Source organism: Rattus norvegicus, chromosome 10 (assembly GCF_036323735.1).
Source record: "Rattus norvegicus strain BN/NHsdMcwi chromosome 10, GRCr8, whole genome shotgun sequence".
NCBI classification, from domain to species: Eukaryota; Metazoa; Chordata; class Mammalia; order Rodentia; family Muridae; genus Rattus; species Rattus norvegicus.
The window spans coordinates 18,504,890-18,523,992 of record NC_086028.1 but is presented as its reverse complement, the minus strand read 5'-3'; the positions used below and the strand labels follow the sequence as shown (position 1 = coordinate 18,523,992).

The 19,103-nt window shown below is 37.5% G+C and overlaps 1 protein-coding gene across 11 annotated transcripts in view; it reads left to right on the top strand.

Annotated features, from left to right (window-relative positions):
• Positions 1–19,103, top strand: part of Ranbp17 (RAN binding protein 17) — a 302,529-nt gene that overhangs the window by 83,170 nt on the left and 200,256 nt on the right. For all 11 annotated transcript variants that reach the window (XR_010055172.1, XR_010055171.1, XR_010055174.1 and 8 more), the window contains one exon: positions 61–196. Coding sequence is in view for 7 of the 11 variants with exons in the window: in XM_063268960.1 (XP_063125030.1) it covers positions 61–196 (136 nt within the window). In the remaining 4 variants the exon portion in view is untranslated. The remainder of the gene's footprint in view (positions 1–60; positions 197–19,103) is intronic.

Genomic DNA, 19,103 nt, shown 5'->3' with positions numbered 1-19,103 from the left:
ATCTCTACATTGTTCCTCTGAGAATTTATACTAACGCTTTCTTCTGTTCTTCGTGGAAAGTGTTTTTCAGCTCATATCTTTAATGGATACCAGATTGCCTCGCCGCACCAACGAGAAAATAGAACTTGCAGTTCTCTGGTTCTTGGATCAGTTTCGTAAAACATATGTTGGCGATCAGCTTCAGAGAACCTCAAAGGTAGGTTTTTATTCTGGGAAAGCCTTAGTGTGATCCTGGGAATGAACATGGGTGCAGACATATAACAAGTGGAGTTGAGTGATAAATCTTATGACGCTTTACCATAGACATGTCATTGATAACTGAATTCATCTGTTGAATTGGTATTGAAACACAATGCAAAATTAATTTACTTGTTTCAAATGTATATTTATCATTTTCTCTAAAGGAATAATACTTTTATTTGGATAGTAATTTAAATACTTTTGATTTTAAAGTGCAACTTGATAATGTCTTCTACATTTCACAATTGGAAATAAGATTTACTGTTTTAATAGTTCGGGAGGGGTGGATACTTCAGTAATTTTCAGTATATTTCAGTCTTTCTTTAGCATTCTTACATTGTAAATTATGTAGACTAGCTGAATTTAGATATATACTAAACAGCAGCAGCTACATCACTGTAATGCTGGAGTAGTTGGAATGCAATAATTGAAAGGATAGTGTCGGCAAGGTTTAGATAAATTGGCTTAGAGACATAAGAAAAGACTATCGAGGGTGTTTCTGTTAGAGTCCTAAGGGAACACTTAGAGTACATACACATGCTTCTGTAGTTATGCATCCATGGGTTCAATCAGCTGTGCACTGAAAGCTACATTGCATTTGTATTAAACATTTTAACTTTTCCCTTGTCAACATTCTTTAAAAACATGTAGAAATTACAATAACACCTGTTGTACATGTTGTATATAATCTAGAGATGATTTAAAATGTCAGGGGAAGAGGTGTGTAGGTTATATGCAGATAGTAAGGAATTCTTTTCACTAGTTGCAAACCATTATTTAATCTTAAGACTATGTTTTATGGGTTAGGAGCACAGTATTGGGTAAAGCACTTGCTTAGCATTCATAGTGCCCTAGGTTCAACCACAGTGCTGAAAGCGGGGGGGGGGGGGGCAAGTGTAGAAGAGGAGTAGAGGAGAGAGAGAGAGAAGTAGAGGGAGGGAGAGAGAGAAGTAGAGGGAGGGAAGGAGGTATAGAAAAAGAAAAGAGGCTGAGTTTTTTTTTTTTTTTTTAGAATAAGATTTAAGATTTCAGGTAAAATTTTCTTTACCTTTAAAAGAAGTGATATAATTTCATACTTTCTTGCTTGAATATATATGACATTTTATTTGGCTACTGAGCAATCTCTCCAGTCTGTATTTTAAAAAAAAACTTACATAGAATGTATAATATATAATATTATAAATATGTAAAATATAATCTATAATATATATTATAAATTATAAAATATTTATAAAGTATTATAAAATATAATATATAATATTATAAATATGTACAATATAATCTATAATAGTTCAGATCAGATGCCAAGGTAGACTCAGAAGATTAATAAAAGGCGTGTGCTAGAATTGTGCCGTGTAAGTGGAGAATGAGCTGAGCTGTAAGTCACATCGGTCACTTAGTGAGCAGTTAGTCTGTTAGATTCTTTGCTGAGATCCTGACAAGTATTATCTGATTGATTCTCATGAAAATAGTTATTTTGTTAACAGTTTCCATTTTATCAACATGGAAACCGAGGCTTTGAATGCTTGAATAAATGTCTCAGCATTTTGAGTCCGACTTTGATTAGATGCCTTGTTGAAAGCCTGGCCTGCCATTGCCTTTGCTGTCTGTGTTGTGCCTTTCCTCAGGAACATGGGGCAGAGTCTTCCATACAGCATCTCTGTTTAAAAACCTTTTTTGCCGTCTAATATTCAGGAAGCAATTACACTGAGCCCAGAATGTTTCCATTGCACTTCTTATGTCTGCTCTGTGTCCTGATTTTGCTGGTTTAATTTTCTAAGTGCCCGAGGTCCACCCTCGTCTCCTGCTTCCTCCTCCTCCATGCATTTGCAGTGTGCCTCATTGATTTTAAAAGGATTTGAATTGCACTCCTTGTTTCTGGTTCCCCCTCCCTCCCTCCTTCCCTCCCTCTCTCCTTCCCTTCCTCCCTCCTTCCTACCTTCCTTCCTTGCCCACATGTTTCATTATCCATTCTGCTCTCAGTAAGCTTCATGGACAGTGAGAAGGAAATGTAGTGGACTTCCCATGCCTGTTATCCACTTGATCAGGTCTTAGTGCTTTGTTTTCTTGGCTTTATATCTACATATTTTAAACTAGAACCCTGTTGCTAGTTTCATTGTTATTTTTTAATCACATTTTGCTCAAAAGTAGCAGTTGCCATAAATTTTGAGTTATTGTCACCCGTGCGTCTGCTCTTTGTTCGTGTTTCTGTGTATTTGTGCACAAAGTACAACGTGGCTAACTTTATATGGAATTAGCTTGCAATGGGGTCTGCAGTAACTTGCCTGCTTTGGGAAGTTCTGGTTTTGAATTTTACTGATGATGAGACACACAGATTTATTTATTACATTTGAATGGTAGGAAATTAATGCATTACTGTGACATTATGTTCTCATTTTTTCTTGTTGATAACATGCACTATTTCTAGTTTTTCAACTCTGTAGTAAATATTCTTGTTGTTATCTCTTCTTGTATGTTTAATAGTTTAAAAAATAACAGAAGCAAATACCAGATCATAGAATGTGTGTCTCTAGCTGTGTTAGATTTCACACTTGTCTTCATAAATATTAGAATAATTTATTTTCATATCAGCAAGTTAGGTATGTTTATCATTCTTGTTGTAGGCTTGACATTTTAGCAGTCTATGGGAAACACACACACACACACACACACACACACACACACACACACGTGCTTAAAATTCTTTAGTGGTTATCCTCATTTACAGGATGAATTTTTCCAATAGTCAAATTTTGTCCATTTTCCAACATTTTCTTTAGACACTAGATTCTACTCTATGACATGTTTGGACTGGGAATTTGCTGTTTCTTTTTTTCTTGCATATTTATACTCAATATGAAGTGACTGCTATTATGTGTGTACTATGAATTACGACCAGGTATATGAAGGAAAGTCGAATGATCTCTTTAGTAAATTTTTGGTATTTGTGTGTGTGTATATCTGTGTGTGTGTGTGTGTGTGTGTGTGTGTGTGTGTGTGTGTGTGTGTGTGTGTGCGCGCGCGCGCGCATGCGCGTGCACGCATGTCCTCATCTGCTGTCCTACCTTGTTTTTGGAGACAGTGTCTGTTACTTACCCTGGAACTCACTGATTGGTTTAGATGGGCTAGCCAAGGAGGCTCAGGTATTATCCCGGCTCCACCTCTGCAGGGCTGGGATCACACGTCAGTGCACACCCTGCCTGTGTATGTGGGATCTGGGGATTAAAGTCAGTTCCTCATGTTTGTACGGCACTTCACGGAGCCAATGTCTTCCCAGACCCTCAAGTTTTGATTTAAAAGGGAGTGCAGGAAAGTAAAATAATTATAAAACATACATTTATGAATTCAAATAGGACATAAACAATAAACCTCCATATATTTATGACTGCTTTAGAGTTCAACATGAAGACACAACAACACACTCAGTAATAGAACAGAAAACTCACTACAAACTAGCTATCCCAGAAGACATCTGTAGAATATTCCACTCCTAAATACATATTTTTCTTAAGTACTAACACTTTTTACTATACCATTAAACAACAACAAAACCCTTAGTACATTTGAAGGGACTGAAATACTAAAGTATATTCACCAAACACAAAGGACTTTGTATTTATTTTTGGTGCTAAGGTTCAAATTCAAGGCGCTGCTAGGTTTCAGCCATCATAGAGAAATCTAAAAATACGTTCAGATAAATAAAAATGAAAACACAACATAACAAAATGTATAGAGAATACTATTAAAGTAGCAGTGAAGAGCAAGTTAAAGCTATAAAGGCCTGCATTAAAGAGCTGAGGCTATGAGTGGAGGTGCACACCTGTAACCTCAGGGATCGCCAGGCAGAGCCAAGTGGAACCAAGCAGACACTGCTGATTCAGACGAGCCTGATACGGAGCAAGTTCCAGATCTGCATAGGCTACATATTGCAACCCTGTGTCAGTCCGTCAGTCAGTCAGTCAGTCAGTGGAATAAGTGAACAGAACAGAACGTGGTTGTGAATGTAATCCTGGTTGTGAGGAGCCTGAAGATACATGGGCTGAGTTCCAAAATCTTACAAAGAAAAGAAGAGATTTCCACTCAGCCTCCCTATTGCACTAGGAAACACCAGAAGAAATTAAATCAGAAAACGAGAGGAAGTAATGAAGACAGATAGAAATTAATTGAATAGAGATTTTAAAACAAGGGTAAAATAGTCAAAGCCCCCAATAGTAGTAGTAATAAGAGTAACAGTTGTTTTTATGAATAACAGACTTTAAAGTGGTTGGCAAAGGAAAGGAAGAGACTCAGAACGCTGAGATAAAGAATGAAATAGTCGCCATCTTGCCAACTTTATAGAAACGAGTTATAGTGAATACTGTGGACAGCTGACTGCCAATGTTCCTTCAAGACAAGTGCCTGAAGGTAACTGGTTACGACTCAGAGCCTTGAGTAACATGAAACAACAGCTCATGAGGAGGCTGTTCCTAATCAAAGCCCCTACACAGAGTGCAGATGAGCAGAGTCTCCTAGTTAATCCAACAAACAGACAACCAAAGCAACGTTGGAAAAGAATAATCTTTAAAAGCTCATATTCCTGTATGAATATGGACAAATATTACAATTTTAAAGTCAGGCAAAAGAATTGAACACCATAAAGAACCAAGTGGAAGAGTACAGTGATACTATTTAGACTTGGCTAAACTTTGTGATGTAGATTCTAGCAGGGAAACTGACCAAGTGAAATGAAAGGTATGTAAGCCACAAAGAAGGAATGGAACTGTCCCTGTTAGCAAATTACATGTCTTTACACATGGAAAAAAACCTTAAGGACCTACTGGGAATAAGTATGCCAGTCAGTGTGCAGAATATAATAATATCAGTAACTATACAAGAGAGTATTCAAGAAATATTTGAGCCCAGCATGATGTGGTTTATGCCAATAATTCCAGCAGTTAGGAGTTTGATGTAGGGAGGATCACAAATTTGAGGCTAGCTTGGGCTTCATAGCAAATTTTGTGCTGGCCTGAGTCATCCAGCAAAAACAGTGCTTCAAACAAACAAACAAACAAATTAATAAACCCAAACTATTCAATTTGCTTGAACCAACCAAAACAAAACAGAAAAGAGAAATTTCTGATTTTAAAATAATATCAAGACTGATTTAATACTTATAATTATATGTAACAATAGAATTATAAAGTTCATAATCTGAAAACTAAAAAACATCTTTGCTGGGTGGTGGTGGTGGCACATGTCTCCAATCCCAGCACTTTGGGGGCAGAGGCTGGCAGAGTTCAAGGCCACCTTGGTCTAACAGAGTGATTTCTGGACAGACAGGAATATACATAGAAAAACCCTATCTCAAAAAAAAAAAAAAAGAACAAAAATAATAAATAAAAAATCTTTTTTGAAAGAAGTGAAAAGGCCCCTTTCAGTGGCAGAGAGGATCCATTGATCTTGCATTAGGAAACAATGTCAACAAGAAGGAACACTGCAAGTTGATCCACACTGGAACACGATGTCTGCCAAAATCTCAGCTTCCTTGCTTGCAGGAAGTGACAACCATATCCTAGCGTTCAGGAGATGAAAAGGATCTAGAATAACCATAACACTCTTGGATAAAAGACAGTGTATCACAGTTCCAGGAGCAGGCATTTAGGTAACGGTGGATGTTGAGATACAGCTCCTAACACTAACATTTTGACAAGGATGCCAAGACCAGTGGAAGAGAGAGGCTTTCAGTGAGTGGTGCTGTACGACTGTACCACCAATGAGGGATCTCACTTTGCTTTCCAGGAAGACTCTCAAGGCACTGGAAGGCTCTGGTTCCAGAGGGAGGGTAGACAAATTACTGATTTATAAAGTGGGTGGTGCCACACACTCACAGTTTGCCAGTAATTTATATCCTGATACTTGTTAACATTATTAATAGCCTCATTTTCTGTTCATATAAGGTGTCCCTACTTGAAGGATAAATTACACGATCATTCTGTGTGTAGAACACATTCAGAAATAGAAGATTATAGAAATAGAAAAGACTAGGTAGGCAAGCATCCTACCTGTTCGGACCATTGTTTCTCAGCATTTGAGTAAAAACCATTTTTGTAAACCTGAGCTAGTGACTTACCAGGTTACTGTAGCTTTATGCATCCATGGGATAACTTAAAATTACCTTTACAAAGCAGTGCTCATTGATGTCTTTGCAGATTGCCTGTAATAAAAACAGGAATCCTGTTTTTCTGCGTGTGTTTTTGAAAGGTTTGGGTCACTGGTTCTTTACAGCCCAGCATTTCCCGCTGTTGAGTACACAGGTGGAGCAGCAGATGGCATTCTCTCCCTACAGTTGTCAGGCCTCCGGAACCTTGTGCTGCTAACAGTTACTGTGAAACTCAGTAGGAAAGTGCTAGTCCGATGAAATAGAAAAGCATGGCAGTAACTTAGAGACACTGTTACATCTGTACATATAATCCAGTCCGAAAATAATAAAGAAACTGCTGTTTCCAGGGACTTGAATATATTTTGAGTGTTGGTAAAGTTTATGTTTGTATTTGATACTTAATTTTTAGGAAAAAAGAATTTTCATTTAGGTTACAAAGTAAGTAGCAGCTTTAAAGCATTGTAAACAGTATTTTAAATATAGTGTAGCAAACATTGTGTACATTATAGCGGCAAAGTGCCTGTGACATTAAATTACATTTTGAAGCTTAATTATTAGGTAAAAATGCTGAATGGCTTTTAGGAGCTTTTAAGTGTTATAATTAAAAGTTTTCAAAGTTGAATTCTGGTATGTTGTAGGGTTGTTTAAATTCTGTAAATTTATTATTATAGTCTTTTATATTATTTAACCCAGTTAGGTTTTCCTTCTTGGTAGATAATAGTACTTGTAATCCATTGATTTACAGAATTTCTTTATTACAAAGGGATTTGTTCCTTTTCAGTGATCATGTATTCATTCCATAACCTTAAAAAATGTTTAGGAAAGCAAACTAAAGGCCTACATTGTTTTATAATTTTTAAATATCTTCACCGTCTAAATGGAATTGCTAAGTTAAACTTTGAAGTGTTAACTCTCTGAGTACATACATAAAAGTGTTGATTGAAAAACATTAAGCATTAGTCAAGAAGGTTTAGAGCCTATAAACCTGCCGTTGAAGTTTTAGCAGCCATGGGAAACTAAGATTATGATATTCACTGGAGAAATATATGATACAAATTGGAAGAATAGACATTGGATTCTTTCTTTTTAGACTTTGATTATTTGCCATGCCATTAAAGATGCCATCATTGGACACGAATCCCATGTGAATTTTACAGTTAGATCTCCATGGAAACACATTTTCACTTAAACACATCTTGATAAAATTATGACTACTCACAATATTTTAAATCCATGTTTTGTTCTCATTTAAAATTTATTTTTAACGATTACAAAATCCAAAATATTCATAAATTTTTGAGAACTATGTGTAAATTATAAAGTACAGTCTTATATTACAAAAGACTTTTTGTATTCTCTTGGGTATTTATACTTTGCTGATGGTTAATTTTACAAAGTTAGGCAGAGATGACAATTTTTTCTGGAGTGGACTCCCAAGTATCCTATTTTTTATTTATTTACCATGTAATTTAGGATGATTGAATTTTTTAAATGGTTCTAAGAAGTTGAAATAGGAAATATAAAAAAAATCAGGGATTATATTAACAATGATGTATCTTTAAATCATTTTGGCACTTAAAAATTATATAATTTAAAAATATGTCATTTTATATTTCTTAGTTATTCCCCCATATTGGTTGTAATTTTTTAAAATAGTGTTTGGGTCTGAATAGAAATTATGCACAAGATAACCTTTCCTAATAATTCAAAGGTGAGATGCATGGAATACATAATGTGTATTGTTTTCCTTCAGAAAACCAATTCCCTTTATTTGATAGTCCTTTCTTCTGGGCAGTAGTAGGTGATATTTAAAATTCAGAGGCTGCTAAACACGTAGTGGATCTGTTGGTAAGATGAAAGTGGGAAATGTTGTTTTGCTGGGATTCTGTTATTTAAAATATGCGAGTTCCTTAGGGAAAAGTCACGTGTGGAAAATCCTGGAAAAAACTTTGTTTTGTCCATGATGGAGCCATAGACAAATCTGAATACTGACTAGAGGGGGATTGAAGTGTGAGCGCTGCCTCTCTGAACGGGTGCTTCCTTTTGCTTGTAACCCTTTAAAGTGGGCTGTTGAGGGGAATCCAGGCCAGAGTGAGTCTGTCCTCCTTGTGCTACAGAACCTTGACGCTGTCCTCTGCAAGAATCCTGTCACAGCTCTTTATTCTTTTTGACGCTTGAACTTCTAGTACATATTCTGATGATTTGATTCTTATTTAATTGACAAGATAAAAAGTCATGTTAATATGCAAATAAGAATATCCAAAAGGAGCGTACGCTTCAAGACAGTGATCCTATAGTGTAGATGTTTCTTACATACCTCAGTGAGGAATATTAGACATTATTTAACTTTAAATCTACATTTTTATAATTAGAAGCTCTGGAATTAGTTATTAACTGCTTATGTACTAGTGCCTTATAATTTTTGTCTCCATGGTAGAGCTGGAGTAAGCATGGGGCACTATCTGATTCATTACTTTTTGGATGACGAGTTTGCTTAGTACACTTTAGTGCAGCAGTTTGATATTAAGAAAGCATTTTCCTGACATACTTTGGGGGCTTGTGTTTATTTCTTCTTCAATTATATGCTATGTTTACTTCTGATTAATGATTTTATCTAGTCTACAAATAGGAAAACTAACAAATTCAGCTTCGTAAGAACTATGTGGGATATGAAGCCGAATTGCAGATGATTGAGGTGACTCTATTCAGTGTTGTTACAGAGCTGCAAACAGTAGCAGCCACAGTGTTAGGAAACTGCAGTGCTGGTGGCAGTACTGGCTGGCTGTTTCTAGCGTTAGAGCAACGGGTCCTCCTCTCCTGTCACCTAGAAAGAATCTCTTGTAGTCTAAAACTTTACCTTTTACTCATGTGTGTCTAGGAAACCCAGTAAGGTACAAGTTCAGGTGCTGCAGTCTGATGGTCTCAGCCTTGAGTTCTGACTGCCACGCTGACACTGTCTAATCTGCAATAGGTTGGTCAGCTTGTTAAATAAAATGTATCAAGTATTACCAGCAATTATAACTATGATTCTATATTCAGTCTTAAAAAGGTAGCTTCTACATCACACAAATGGCTTTAATGTGTATTTTTAATTCCTACTGACTTCATGAAAAAATGTCTGCTTTCTATATTTCTGCCTATTTGATCATTCTAGGCATCTTTATGTTACACAGTATTCCTTGCTACTGTGGTAACAGACCAGATAAATATAAACTTGGGGGAGTGAAATATAATAGTTAATTTGTAAGTCTGTTACATTTGATTTTCATTCTGTCCTGTGACTAGACCAAATTTTTGTTTTGCTTAAACAGAGGGTAGATGAGCATTCTGAAAACGTTTTTTACTGTCCTGATGATTAATGATCAGTGAACACTTTTGAAAGATTAGCATTTTTCAAAGCTGCTAAAAAATATACTGTTTTATTTAATTACAAGAAAGTAAAGGCTTTTCACACTGACAGGTGGTGGAAATTAGCAGGCAGTTTTGAAATTGTGCTGTGCACGAGAAATTAGATCTCATTTTAATTCTGCTTTTCTCAACTAGCAAATGAGGTTAATGCCATACATATTCAGCTGATATGGATGAAGAAATTGATATAAAGTAGATCAACATAGCTACAGGGCTAGATTAATTTATAGGTAAAGAGGCAGTGATAAATGAAAGTAATGTAGTAGTGGTCACTAAACTCCTCTGCCATGAGGGATTCAATAGCGTTAGTTCCTCATTAAAGCCATTGTCGGGGTGCATCAAATAGAAATTTGAAAAGGAATAGCCAACTAACCCCTAATTATCAAAATACAGAAAATACTAATTATACCTTAATTAGCTTTTCTTTTAATGTACTGAAATTTGTTACTTTTTGTGTGGCACAAATGGATAGTTATATCAACAATAAATAGGTTGTTTTAATAACTTTCTTTTACCTCTGGGAAAACTACACTCCAATTTTTAATATGCAATAATGCTTCTCTCTAGCCTGTAGGAGATGAAAATTATTAAGTAGCTTTATTTTTTTGAAGATTTTACAGCAGCTTTGGGAAGAATTATTTCACCATGCATCAATTACTTTTAATTGAACTGAATATTTTTCAGATTGCACCAAATGCCTCTCATCTAAGCTTAGCGGTTAGAGTTTAGGAAGCAGTAATGAGGATTGCAGATAACCTCTGTCATGTTGTAATAAATAAGGATGATCATTTGGTTTGCTCGGGTTTGGAAAGAGCTCAAGATTGAAACTGTCAGAAGTAGGCAGTCACCTTATCTAGTAGTCAGTGTGGAGAAGGAAAGGCTGTGTGTTCAGGACATTTTGTTCATGATTCTTTCCCTCATGCTTACTAAGGTGGGTTTAACATCTAGTTAAGAAAGGGTGGCCGATTTAGAGTAGAGATGGTGTCGCACTGGGGAAGCTGCATGGGTTTCGGTGTAATATGCCTTCAGGCAGCGAGCTCTAGGCCCTTAGTAGGTCTTGCTGCTCTTGGGGAGTTGGTCAGCTTGCCTGCACATTTGCTGCCCTACCCATCGGTTGCAGTGATAGTGGATGTTGTGATGATTGAGTAGAGTAGGGCAGACTCCTAGCATTACATGGAGTGCACTGCAGTCGCTCCAAAAGGCAAAGTCGCCGTGAGTGGTGATCAGAAAACTCTTAAAGAAATTCTCCCCCCCCCCAAATTTTTTTAAATATCATGAAACTGTTTTTCAAGAGATTGCATGTAATCAGGACACTTATAGTAATTATCAAGTTGTATTGAAGGCTATCTAAACTACCTTAAGTTTATCTTTTGCCAGAGAATTTAGAAATAGTATGTCTTCGGACTAAGGGGTAGTAGTGAGGCTTTCAGAGGACCCAAGCTGATGTTCTCTCCTAAGTGTACCACATAGGATTGGGGATAAAAGCCAGATAGTTTTATTCTAAAGCTTCCACTCCACAGAAACACAAACATGACTTCTCGCCTCCTTAGGGCCCAGGTGTAGACATCTTCTCCTTGTGAGGCGAATGTTGGGCTCCTGTTCCTCCCACTCACCCTTTTTGCTTTTGTTACCATCTTTGGAAGGGCAGTAACCATGAAATATAACGTTCCTCAATAATACCAATCAAGCCAAGCCTCTACCTTAGCTTTCCTTCTTGGTAAGACCATCCCACTATGTGTTGCTCATTTTGGTGGTCGGACTGTGCTATTCTTTCATCAGTTTTAAAACTAACTAACCTAACAATTTGGAAGGAAAAAAAAAAGTTAAGTCACCCAAAGAATAGAACAGGAAAACATTTCACAATCATTGGAAACATTGCTGAACTGTCTTTCAAAGTGACAACCCAGTGCTTTAAATAAATAAATATGCAAACAGACAAACAAATGTATGTGGAGAACTTATACACCATATGTTTACAAATAAAAGATTAGAAACTTTAATTTGACCAGTGTCCCCAAGCCAGGTCACTGGAAACTTGTTGAACAGATTCTAATGCTCCCCTGCAGATAGACCTAATGACTGAGAGCATCTAAGGGTGTGCCATACATACATACATACATACATACATACATACATACATACATAGACACACAATCAGATGCTGTGCTGGCCAGTGTGCTGGCCTTGTAAGCTACTTGGGCACTTCTGCTTTCTATTACAGTTTGAGAACCTTACTTGAAGACAGGCAACAGATTCTGTCTTGTTTCTTTTGACCATTACTGGGAGTTAGGGCAGGGTCTGGAGTAACTGCCTTTAGCCCCATTTAGTCACAATGCTGTAATGTTAACCTAAAATGTAGAGGAAGAACGTGGAGGAAAAAGCCATTTGGCCATTACATGTTAAAAACACTATACCTAAATATTCTGAGGCAATGTTCAGGTCAATAGGATTTGTGTTTTGCTGGCCAACGACTTAAAAAAAAAAAGCATTTGATTATACACTGTATATACTGTAAAGACAAAATTGTTTTAAAATAAAATATCTCCTATGGCTTTTTTGTTTTGTTTTGAGAAATTACAACCTGATCCAGTATCTAATTCTTTTCTGTCCTTGTCATTTCATGTGTACTTCACTATGCTTCAGACACTGTATCAAGAATCTGATTGTGTGTGTGTGTGTGTGTGTGTATGTATGTATGTATGTATGTATGTATGTATGTATGTATGTATCATGTCAGTCACCTCATTAGCCTGGCACTCCCAGACTAGTTCCTCCCACCCCCGGTAGCAAATGGGATTGGCAGTGTTAGGAAGATTTGAGAGTCGATGGATGTGTACTGAGCATGCCTTACATGCTGATGTTTAGAACAGTAGTAGCTGTTCTTGTGCTCATAACAAAATGTTTGCTTTCCTACTTCAGTTTAACCAGTACCAGCACTGTTCTAGTTACATAAAGGTAGCCTACCTCTAATCAACATGAGCAGAGCTCATATGACCTCAGAGACAGAGGTAGCATGCACAGGGTCTGCATAGGTCTACACTAGGTTCTCTGCACATAGATATGGTTTTCAGTTTAGTGGTTTTTATGGGATTTCTGAATGTGCAAACGAGTTGGTCTCTGATTCTTGTGCCTTCTCTTGTACTCTTTGCCTTGTGTTGGTTTGTCTTGTACATAAGTTCTATGCAACTGTTTTTGCTTTATTATATTTTGTTAATTTTTTAAGAAATGAATGAGTGGATGACAACCTAGCCACTAGGTAAATTTTAACAACTAAACTGTCATTTATTCCTGCCGGGAGAGGAAAACCATCACCCACTCCAGGACAAGCCTCATGTGTAGGAACAGTTGACCAACATTTAATTGCATTCCACAGTGTCTGTGTCTGTGTCCATCTGTCCGCTCCCCTCCCTTTGTCTCTGTGTGTATTTATTTGGTTATGGTTTTGTGTTTTGTTTTTGTTTTCCTTTGTGCATGTGGTGTTATTTTGTTTTCTGTGGGGTTTGTTTTGTATAGGGCTTTTGTTTGTTTTGTTTTTTAGAAATAACAGAGTTGGGTGTGTAGGGAAGGGGAAGAGGATCTGGTCGGCTTTAGGGAAGGGGAAGAATATGGTCAAAATAGTTTGAATTCAAAAATTGTCTTAATAAAAGGTAGCATAGTAATCACACACACATACACACCTAAGAATCGTTAGCCTTGAAGAGGTTTAGACAGAATCTAAATGTGTATTTTAAACTATTTACTACAAACAAGGCCTCTATGAGTAAAATTTAGTGAATTTATAGTACTTATAAAAACTTGTTTTAGATTTATGTGTTTTAATGTATAACCTAGATATATGTATGTGCGCCACATGTATGCCAGTTGGATTCCCTGGAACAGTAGTTATAGATGGTTGTGGGTCACTGTGTGGGAGCTGGGACTTGAACCAACATCTTCTACAAGAGCAGCAAGTGCTCTTCACCAGTGAACCATCCTCTCTCCAGTCTCTTGTGTGTGATTTTTTTTTTCCTCAGTGAAATTAAGTTGAAAAACTAGCAGTGATGGACTGTGTATTTTTCCCTTGAAAATTTATAATGGATATTGACATGGGTTTGAGGAGATTCTGCTTGAAATATTTCATGTCATTTTAAAGAATAAATGGATAAGAAGCCAGTAATTAAACTTAATCTATCTATTTTTATGTCAGAAATCATTTAAGGACTAATACCTGAAGACATTTGCTTCTATTGGTAAGAACCACGTTCCTCTCTGAGTCCGACCCACAGTAAGGTGCTGCAGGCAGCACAGTGGTGAAGCCCTCACTGAGCGCACTCAGGTCAGGGTTCCGTCTCCATCACAGGGGACAGAGGAAGAAGATGGGAAATGTTCCAGTGAAACAGTCATTGCATGTGATGTATGTGAAAGTGTCTGCTTTCAAATAAATGTTCATAATAAACAGTCAATTGCAGAGTACAGTTTGGGAGAAATAAATGTATTCAGAGGTTTTTGTCATTGTTTTAATTCAGACATTTCCAAAATTTTATACATATCTTTAAGGCCTTGTAATTTATGGCTAAGCCCCCATTAGTCTAAGAAGCAGCTCAGATAGTGCCTTCTAAGCAGGATTTATTGTGGGGAGGGATAGAGAACTGCCCTCAGTGGTGTGCAAACCTACAAAACCATGATCAAGGGGCAGAGGCATCCTCTGGGAAGAGAAGGAAATGGGATTTGGAGATAAAAATGAGAGCTGTACAAGTTACAGTGATGTAAAGAGAGTTGTTCCCACTGACTCCAGGCAGAGCTGGTGTCGGCTCACAGAGGAGCCTGATTGTCAGCAGGTGCTCTCCAGTGTTCGCTGTGTTTCCAACTGTGCTGTCTGCCGGAGTGTCCAGACCATGCATAAGGAAAGGACCATTGCTTCCTGCCTTTCCGGCTGCTTTTAGAGATTTGAAAAGAGGAATGCATTTTAATGGTGGCCACTTTCATTACATGTTTTGTTTCATGTTGCCCATTAGAATACAGTATATAATCATGATGCGGATGTACACAGAGAAACTGGACTGAGCTCAGGGACCCCAATGGGGAAGTTAGGGCAAGGACTGAAGGAGCTGACTGAGTTTGCAACCTCATAGGAAGAACAACAGTATCAACCAACCAGACCCCCTCAGCTCCCAGCGACTAAACCACCAACCAAAGAGTATACAGGGGGTGCCCGTGGCTCCAGCTGCATATGTAGCTAGGATGGCCTTATCTGGCATCACTGGCAGGGGAGCCTCTTGGTCCTGTAGAGACTTGATGACCCAGGATAAGGGAACGCTATGCTGCTGAGGTAGGAGTGGGTGGGTGAGTGGGAGAGCACCCTCATAGAGGCAGGGGGGAAGGATGGGATAGGGGACTTGTGGAGAGGAAACTGGGAAGGGAGATTACATTTGAAATGTAAATAAATAAAATAACCAATTTAAAAAAAAAAGAATTGGGTTGGAACTACTAGCATAGTATTTTTGTTCAATCCTACTTTTCCTTTATGTTTTAAGCGCAAAGAAACCAAATTAGTCAGGGGGAAAAGATTTCTTCTCAAGCTTTTATTGTTTCTTTATGGTAATAATGTTAATTATCCTTTCTTAGTAGTTTATCTGAAATATACAAATTGTTATCCACGTTACCCTGCCAACCAGTGTAACACCAGAACTTATCAGCTATCTAATTCTACCATAGCATTGTTGAGTGTTTCTCCAACCTCTTCCTTCTTTCTACAATGCCTAGCCTGTTGTAACCAACGTGTACTTTTAACTGTTAACTCTCTGAGTAAGGTTCCCCATCTGAATTGAGACTGCATGGCTGCAGTTCTGTGTCTGACTAGTTTTGTTCTAAGGACAGCTTATTTGTGAAGTGTTTCCTCTAGCAATCTAAAGGTCGGAAAGAATGGTTGGACCAAGACCCTCTGCCATACTCAGTTCTTACTAGATCTGGTTTATGCCTGAAAGATAAATAAAAAAGACAAGGAATGAAATACAAAGGGCATTGGGTAATAGCAAATGTCAGTGACTAAATGGCCAAAGGAATGTAAAATTGCTTATGGAAGTCTGAGGTGAACTAAACCTTGGGATGCACTGGAGGAAGCCAAAGTGGTCATCATATAGTTTGGTAACAGTTATTTAGACTTGGGAATTCGGTTCTTTCAGGCTCTCGTTATTACATTTTCATCCATGAGACTGGATGGCTGGCTGTGAAAGAAGCTTTCTAGAGAGCTATTCCATCATTACAATATGCCAAGGAGTTTTCACACATAAACAGTGGCCAAGAGGGAATTTAAAAGGGTTGTCACTCACTCTGGATGTGAAATGTGTTTAGGTTTCTGGTCTTTGCTTAATATCTAATCTTTTTTAATGATGATTAAAAATTATTCTAAAGCTAAATTGTCAATCATGACTTTTAACAAAGGATAATTAATTCTCTTATTTTATAAAAGGAATAAGAGTTTTGTGTTTTTATAGTCATTTTTCAAATATTGAAGTGAATTACTAGCCAAAAATGAAGTAAGAAAATGTTTGCAGAGTGCGAGGCCGAGGGAGAGATAGTTGAATGTGGGTTTCTGTCATTTTCAGAAGTTCTTAGAGATGTGGGAGATGACCTGAAAATCTGCATCCAAAAAGCATTCCTGGTGGTTTTCTGGAGGTCATTGTTGAAACATACTTGAATCACTACTTCAGAAGTTCTGTCTTTCAGCCCACACAGTGAAGGTCAACCAGGGACAGCTGTTTCTTACAAATGTGGTTCTAGCTTAACTGATGTAGGTTGCTGTTTGCTTTTTAGCTGTGCACCAGTTCTTTTGTTAAGCAAATACTACTGACTAAATGATCATTAGGCATCCCTATTATTCGACCTTTTATTCCAAGCAAGCAACAAAATAGAACAACCATTTAATATTTTATTAGGCTAAATGCAACGAATATTTACCATAACAACTGCATGTCCAAGCATGAAGTGTTACTTCTAGCACTGTGTATGTGGAAGCAGCATAACCAGGAGTTCATGGCCAACTTCACCTACACAGCATGTTCAAAGCCAGCCTAACCTGCTTAGGACCATGTCTTTAAAAAGTGCATATACTGTTGGATCTAGTAGGAATCTCTCAGTAGGAACCCTCACTCCTTTCATTATATGTGTTAGTAGTAAATTTAGTTTAAACAGACTCACAGCTATCATTATGGGAATTCAGGAAATTACTTGAGAGAAATATTTCAATATGATGTAAATAGAAAGTAGTATGCAATTTTAAATATGTAATAAGGTTTCAACCGTATGAAGAAAAGAACAAAAGGATTCCAAGGAAATTAGCCCAAATCTTCATTTTTCTTTATCTCTCAGGACAATTATGGTTCATTTTCCTATATTCTGTAGTATTATTTTTATAATAATCATACATCACAGTTTAATTATATAGATAAAAATCTAAAGAGTTCACACTTTTCAAATCATGCTTGCTTTGGTAGTATGCTGTGACAACTGTTGTGTATAAATTTCTTATTGATTTGGTGAATTTTAGTTATATGTGCATGCATACTTTTTAAATTATAGCATTTTATTATAATAGTTCTGTTGGGGAAACTGCCATTTCAAATATTTTGAAACAATCAGCTGTTCTTGGAGTTGAGATGTTTGAAAAAAGATATAGAAGCTGATTTATGTAATCTTGTTTTTTCTTAAATATTTCATTCTTAAACATATATAGTATGTATGAAATATTTCTTTAATGATAAAAATAGTACAGTAAAAATACTAGTACTTGGGAAGCTGAGGCAGGAGAATACTGAGTTTAGGACCTACCTACAGAGTGAGTTGAAGGTCAGCATGGAGAACAAAGTGAGACCCGTCACAAGTTACTAAAATGAAAATCAGGCCCAGAGACAGAGCTCAGTGGTAGAGCGTTTGCTTAACATGAACAAAGTCTTAGGTTTAATTCCCAGTGCTGCAAAAACAAAATAACATAAAAAAGATACTTAAATTAGAGGTTTGGTAGCATAGATCCAGTGGTGATCCCTTTTTGTCTGGTGGTTCCATAGTTGTATTGCATAAGGTTCCTGGTGTTTCAGCCACTACTCATTAGAAACAGGCCTAGAGACTCATCTGGCTGGCTTTACTCCGGTTTTGGGTGTCTGTCTGGAACCTTGTTGCTGAGAAATGATAGCAGGAATTGCAATTTCAAAGGAAAACATGTTTGAGGATTGCAGGTTCAGTTCTGTAGACTTAAATTTGTATAAGATAGTTTTATTTTCCAAGCATAGTCTGGGGTTTTTTAAAAATCATTTTGTATCTTTTCTATACTGAAAATAAAAGATCATAAATCTAGATAAATGTGCATTTATGTGATTGCTCCCAGTTTCTCTTTTAAATGTCTATAAGCTATAATGGCATTATAAAGTTGAGACCTGGAAAGTATATTTAAGATCTCAGTGGGCTTTCTGTCCTAGGCTTGGTGGCCAACCCACTGGGGCCAGTCGTCAGCACCCAGCCATGTGGCTGTCTTAGACCCACACCCGGCACAGGCTGAAAACCGCAAATGAGAAACTAGGGGCCTGAGTGCCCTCAAGTTGGTTGCAAGGGGGAAATTGCTCCAGGATTACATCATCTCTCATAGTGAGTGGGTTTCTTTGTCCTTGGTTTAGGATTAGAGCACAGGACGGTGTGGAGGACTCCGTGTCACCCACTTTGTGGCTGAGATAGGCGCTCATCTCCGTTTTACAGCCATGTGAAATCACTGCTATACGGGAGTATCCGTGACTAAGCCTTGTAAAACTTCTGCCAGCACGTTAGAGATTTTTAAGGTACAAGCAAGGAGGGGATGTGCAGGATGTTCTTGTTAGATCATTAGGCTGTGCTTGTAGGTCAGGAAAGTTGTGATGTAAGAAATGAACTGACACAGCTATCCGCATGCTAGGTCAGGTTCTGTGCTCATGTCTCGTCCTGGGTCCAGGAGGGCAGTGCCAATTGCACATACTGATTTTCCAGAATCTTAATGCAAGGCTTTTCCTGTGTCAATTCTCCAAAAGGGGATGTTGGCCATGCTGCCAAAAGACAGTTTAAAAGCTTTTAGACAGACAGGATGCAGTTGATTCAGTAGAGTGCATATCTAAAATGTGAAAGGCTCAGGTGTGATTCCCAGCTCCGCAGTATTGTTAACGGGAACAACAATAGCAACAGAGATCTGCTGAGAATTAACTTTTAAAGAGAAAAGCAGAATGTCGACCTCCACTTTCCTACTCCCATGATTTTACCTAGTTGTCACTTATTAAACTATTCCTCTAACCCATTTTTCACAGGTAGAGCATTTTATCAC